The sequence below is a fragment of the Helianthus annuus genome, chromosome 10, assembly GCF_002127325.2.
Source record: "Helianthus annuus cultivar XRQ/B chromosome 10, HanXRQr2.0-SUNRISE, whole genome shotgun sequence".
NCBI lineage: Eukaryota > Viridiplantae > Streptophyta > Magnoliopsida > Asterales > Asteraceae > Helianthus > Helianthus annuus.
Window position 1 is genome coordinate 156,447,634 of NC_035442.2, and position 6,564 is coordinate 156,454,197.

The following is a 6,564-nucleotide window of genomic DNA, read 5'->3' on the forward strand; positions in this document are numbered from 1 at the left end:
GGTAGTTAATATTTTGGAATTTTGAAATGCTAAAAATATGGAAAATAAATTGTAATAAGGTAGTTACTTTGGTCCGAAATAAAGGGAGTGGGAATAGGGTAGTCTGCTGCAGAACAGTGGAGCTCGGTTAATGATGTTAACATATGAGATGTTTTTGTAAGTGAAAAGTTTTCTTTGATGACTTATGATTTTTATTCTGTTGAATTATACATTTTTTTTATGATTTTTATGATGCAAATGTATAAAATTGTGCTGTTGATAAGGGATTGGGCTAGTGGGGAGGAAAATATGCAAGGACCGGAGATGGGCTTTAAAAGGAGTGGGCCAGTACAACTTCAATGGACATTTTTTATTAGAGTACGTATTTCAAATGTTTAGTTACCCACTTTCTTTCTGACTGTTAAAAAGGGTTTAGCTTTCACTAAGCATTTTAACAAAAAAAGTTTTAAAGTTTTTTTAACAAAAAATAAAACTTTTTTTAACATGCAAATGCTATAAATGGAACAATAAGTTTTAAGACATACATTTGTATTTATTTGTTAACATTTTTTACCCCACTTGCCCACTTTCTAAATTTAGGAGTAAATACGTTAGATAGTTGATTATTGTGATTTCTTCTTGGACCAGACATATATATATATATATATATATATATATATATAATAAATCTTTTTTAACAACATAAGCATTCCATATAGTATATAACATATAAATTATTAATAATAATAATATGATTGTTAGTGTTTTATAATAATAATATAAAAACTGATAATGCTTATAGTATTTAACATATAAAATAATAATAATAATAATAATAATAATAATAATAATAATAATAATAATAATAATAATAATAATAATAATAATAATAATAATAATAATAATAATAATAATAATATGATAGTTAGTGTTTTATGATAATAATATAAAAACTAATAAGAATAATCATAAACATAATAAGAGTGAAATAAGGTCAACATTAAAGCAAAAACATAAAGATATGGTTAACATTAAAGAAGAAACATAATTAGTGAAATAAGTTCAACATTAAAGAAAAACAAAACATGCAGCATTCTTGAAATAACAGAAATAACTGCCTTCAAAACATAAGTGTTTCTAGATTTATCCTCTTCCTAGTCCAGAACAACTCGTTTTCCACCGTGTAGAGACGCAAACTTGCTTCTTTTTATCACGCGTACAATATCCTCTTCCCAATCATCGTCAGAACTAACGATCTCAATCACCTCGTCCCATTTCCAGTTCCTTAATGCTTTAGACCTCTTGTTGCTTCTTTCAACCTTGCGAACCTAAGAAAAAACTTGTCATTGAACGCATGGCCGGGCCAATGCGTTTGAAGGCCCAAGGCGAATCTAAATGCCGAGGCCGTTTCCGGTTACTAATTATATTATAATATTTTAAGTACACAATAATAAAAATAGATACCTCATCACATGTTGGTCCATGTTTTTTCATTGTTTTCTGCTCCTCATCATCCAAATTGGTAAGTTCCATTTCCTGAAATAAGAAATCGATTAAAATTGTTGATCATGGACATATCAAGAGTTATTAGTTTAAATTAACGGTATTAACCTGATTACATGCAGGTCCATTTTGTACCAATATTTTCTGCTGCTCATCATCCAAACGGGTAAGTTCCATTTCCTGAAATAAGAAATCAATCAAAATTGTTGATGATAAAAATATCGAGATTAATAAGTTTATATTAAGAGTATCAAATAAAAACCTGATAACATTCTGATCCACTTTTTATGAACGGATTCTGATCCGCGTCCGTAAAACTGTTGAAGTTGATTTCCTGAAACAACAAAATCAATTCAAATGTTTAGTGTATTGATAGGGACAGTAGCAGGTTTTTAAACAAATACTTTTACTAACCTTTGCTGAAGTGCCTGATAAAGTTGCTGATGGAAGTTGATTTTCATTGGTAGAACACTCTTGGTCGCTAAATTTAGTGAAAGCTATACTTTGCTTCATTTTTTTGTTGAATGCTTGATCGAATATGTTTGAACTTGTTACATGTAGGTGCATTATATAGCGTAAGATCACCTCAACCGACCCTGATATCTAGGAAGATTGTAGTAGTTAATTTGGAGATAATGGGTCTAAAAATAAGGAGAAAACTTGCAAGAGTAGTGGAGATCATGGGCCTAAATTTCTGGAGCAAAACCACCGGCAGAAAACTGCAAATAACCTCTATTAGAGCGGTTATTTTTGCTAGTTTAAACGGCTGTTCATCTCAGCATGATCCAACGGTGGATATTGACTTGGATGGTGGTTAGACTTAATGGGGTTCCATAGATATATATAATGCGCCAAAAATATGATAGATAATTTTTGTGGTTGGGCATGACTTATGAACCCATCATCTCCTCAGTCCATGGCCAATGTAAGATTTGCTTAGGTGTTACATATACCAAGTAATGTCCCACCCGTAGATACGGTTCTAGAAAGTCAAGAAAGAACAAACATTACCTCTATCCTAAAAGAACAAAAAGAAGAGACTTGTGTATTGATTCTTGTTTAAAGTAATATATAGAGCTTTACAAAGGAAATCATAAATTAACTTATGGAATTCAATGTGCTTAAGGAATGATATAGATTTATAAGTAAAATAATAACACATCATCATGTTACTCTTAAGAACAAAAAGGTGGAAAAGAAGAAGACACACTCAAGTCTTACAAGGGAAGTTTAGAGTAGACCAATAATTCTCCATATATGAGTCTTAATCTTTTAATCGATCAGAATCGTTAATATCCTTTGTTGTCGGAGACTGCTTAGGGTTCATCACTAGTGTAGAAAAAGGGTTTGAGCGAATACAGATTCGCATTTTTAAGGAGTCGATGAGTGGAAGAAGAAACAATATGAACACCTTTAATTCCTCCATTGATATCTAATGGAACCTTGCATTCCTTCAATGGTGATTTCTCTAGGTAGGCCTTGCACTCTTTCAACTCCCATTCAACTTTCTTATAAAATTTTGTCACTTGAGGAGATAGTTTCGCTAGAAAGTAACCTTTGTCATCCGACGGGCAACTTGAGACCGAGAATGGTGCTAGTTCAAGGCCAAAGTGGTTTCTTGCCAAACAAGTTACTCTAGCCGTGGCTCCTGCATGCATGCAATAATAACATGATAATGTTGTTTTTTTCCAAAACAAAATTGAGAATAACAAGAAAGTGAAGAAACTATGATCATGCCTTTGATTGGAATGAGTTTAGAGCCGGTTTTACAATATATGAGTCCTTGAATTGCGATTGGTTTGGAAATTTCGTTATGATACGGCTTGTATGGGATCCTAGGCTTGGTCGCCGAAGTGACTCCGTAAGCACCATCAGCAGTGACAGAAATGACTGATGTTACCACTGAAAATAGAAAAACGATGGCGGAGAATGTGGTGGCGGTGGCCTTCATGGTCTTTGATTATTGTCTATGTCTTTAAAGGAAATGGCTTAAACTTGAGAATGTATTTGGTGGTTGTGAGGGGTCGTTTTATAGTAGGAAAATGTGAAGTGTGATAAATTATTTTCTTGGGTTTTTTTATATATGTTAAATAATGATGGGAGGGTACGATGTGTGATAATGGTGGATAGTTACATGCTAGCACGATGGCTTCTAACAGATGGGTTTTACTCAATAATAATAGGCTACGTGTTTCGTGCAAAAGATTTTTAATTCTTTTCTAGACAACAATTCGTTAAATATGGTTAGAAAGTGATAAATTTGAATTAGCAATACATATAGGAGGTTATTATAATGTTAACGTCGTTTGAAACTACCCTCAACACCTAAGTGAGCCTTTCGAAGACAGAATTTCAACCAGACACTGATTTTGATGCTTTAGACTTGACTCACCCAAGAACATCATCATATCAAACAGGAAAGTTCATATTTTGTCAACCAAGAAGGTGGTTTTGAATGTCATCTATGTCGATAAAAACATGACTCTAGCCGTGCTTGCATTTAGTGAAAAAATGTTACAGATATCATAAAAAATATATAAATGAACATGTAGATTGTAGTTTTAATTTATGTAATATTTAGTTATATGAAGTTTTCAAATTTAATAAAGGCCAAACTATCACCCTAAAAAGGTGCTTTTTGTCCTTATGTGCACACCCTGCAGTGTCGAACTGTGGCCAAAACGCGGCGTTTTGGTCCGGTTAACCAGACAAAGACTGACGGGTGTCTGACGGGTCTGTTGACCGGACCAAAACGCTGAGCTTTGGCCGCGTTTTGGTCCTGTCAACCAGATCGGGTGTCAGTCTTTTGTCTGGTTGACAGGACCAAAACGCGGCCAAAGCTCGGCGCTTTGGTCCGGTCAACAGACCTGTCAGAAACCCGTCAGTCTTTGTTAGGTTAACCGGACCAAAACGCCGCGTTTTGGCCACAGTTCGACACTGCAGGGTGTGCATATAAGGACAAAAAACATCTTTCAATGTGTGTAGATAGGCAAATGGGTGTGCCAATAGGTACACCCTTTATAAATTTCAAAACTTTTCTTCAATTACATAATATTTAAATATACTATATAACATTTTTTAGTTATACAATATTTATTGCTACAATATTATAAACTAAATTGATTATGATAATAAAGGAATTATTTTTGAAAAATAATTATAATATTTTAAAAATGGTCTGAAAAATGTAAGAATTGTTTGGAAAATTTTGTGAATGTTGATCATGTGCCTAATGACTAGCATAGTTCATGAAATAGTATTGTTTGGAAAAGTTTGTGAATGCTAATCGTGAAATACATAGCCCAATACGAATAGCATAGAACATGTGTTTGATGATGATAGGCCTACTATAGGGCTATACTAGATATAAAATGAGGAGATATACGATTTGTATAGGCCTATACTAGTCGTATAACTCCTATTTTAGGTCATGTATGTATAGCCTTATACTAGGTTGATTATCATTAACATCACTTGTAATACTACTCGTATTGGGCTATACTGGTAACATAGCCAAAATATCCCACAACTTAGCTGCCAGATTTGTCTCACCCCACTAACAGCTATACAAGGCATATATAGTTGTTAGTGACGTCCAAAGATCCTTAGTGGATGTCTGGTTAATGCATGACCCGCAGTCACACCATCATCCACAGTGTAACCTATGATTCTTTAAATTTCCCTCTGACTCGACGCTACAAAAACATAATATAATAATCCCAACGAAATACAAATCAATCAAATACTTGGAACGTTATTCGTATAATCATCAAACTTTTACTTGATATATAACAACCTTGGTGTCGTCATATGACGCAAGTTTTGGAGTTTAGCAATAAGGTCAACCGTGAATACATCAAAAGTAGGAACACGGAATGCCACAATCCGTTAAAGTTTCTCAAGAGGAGAAAGGGCTTTTTCTACAGCCTTGAAAAAAGAACAGTTCATTCAGGGAAAGTAAGTTATGATATATTTGCAAATAAATACACCATACCTTAATAGCTCGTTTGCTACTGGGAATAATATTTAAAGAAGCAACTTTTTCACCTCTCCAATCCTTCGTTGATGGAACATCAAAAGGTTTTTGAGTTGCTGATTATTTAAATAAAAAAAATACAAGTTATAGCCAACATTCGGTTTCAATATAACCCTACATTAAAATGTTAGGACGACAATACTGACCCATGATTGAGTGACCATTGGTCATAAGCTATGTTGCACAGAAACGGGTACGGGACTGGGGTACGGGGACGATATGGGTACGGGGAACGGTAAAACATAAAAATCCTAGATACGGGTACGGCAAAGGTACGGCAAAATAAAAATATATTACACAAAATCCAAAATCATAAATCATCATTTGTCACTTTAACATATCTATTCAAGAGACAAACTTGCATTCACCCAAATCACTTTCAACTTACTAATTTTTAACATACTTAGGCGACCCGGGGCACTCCCGTGATAATATCACGGAATAAAGTTTGACGCGTTATATCCCACCGCCAGTACAATGATCAACGCGTTAATCTTCCACGGAAACCGATTTTCGTGATGTATTCAACGCGTTATGGTTTATTTTTGTGAGGGTATTTGTTGGTTGGGGGGAAATTGTTGGGTGTGGTGGTGAGTGATGACCACCCCCACTAAAAATGGTTGTGAGTGATGGAAAAATGGTCAATGACATGGCGAAACTTGATTGGTGCTTGTGAGTGATAAATTCTATCACTAGTGAACCACCCCTAGTCCCCTTAGGGGGGAGGGGGTGGTCACTAGTGATAGATTTCTATCACTCCCAATATCCAATCAAATCATGCCATGTCATCACCCAATATTCTATCATTAGTGATAGAATTGTAGTGGGGGTGGTATCACTAGTGATGGGATTCCAATGTACAAGTATTAATACACAATGTACAAGTCATACACATTCATTCATCAATATGTTCAACGCGTTATATATTCAACGAGTTATTCCTATCACTCGTGACCAACATGGAGGCGGCGGTGTTAGTGATACTATCACTCGTTATGGGGAGTCCATAACGGACCGCCCCTCCCCCTTATTTTAACATATCATAA

At 34.6% G+C, this 6,564-nt stretch overlaps 1 protein-coding gene across 1 annotated transcript; it reads right to left on the bottom strand.

Annotated features, from left to right (window-relative positions):
- Positions 1–2,798: 2,798 nt before the first annotated feature.
- LOC110882983 (proline-rich protein 1-like) lies at positions 2,799–3,433 on the bottom strand. Its single transcript, XM_022130854.1, has 2 exons — positions 3,220–3,433; positions 2,799–3,130 (listed from the first exon to the last, which is right to left on the bottom strand). The coding sequence occupies exons 1-2, from the start codon at positions 3,431–3,433 to the stop codon at positions 2,799–2,801; spliced, it is 546 nt and encodes a 181-aa protein (XP_021986546.1).
- Positions 3,434–6,564: the final 3,131 nt, after the last annotated feature.

Coding starts and splice junctions, on each gene's coding strand:
- LOC110882983 (XM_022130854.1), bottom strand. CDS start 3,433: ATGAAGGCCACCGCCACCACATTCTCCGCCATCGTTTTTCTATTTTCA. Junction 3,131..3,219: donor TAAACTCATTCCAATCAAAG/GCATGATCATAG, acceptor GCATGCATGCAG/GAGCCACGGCTAGAGTAACT.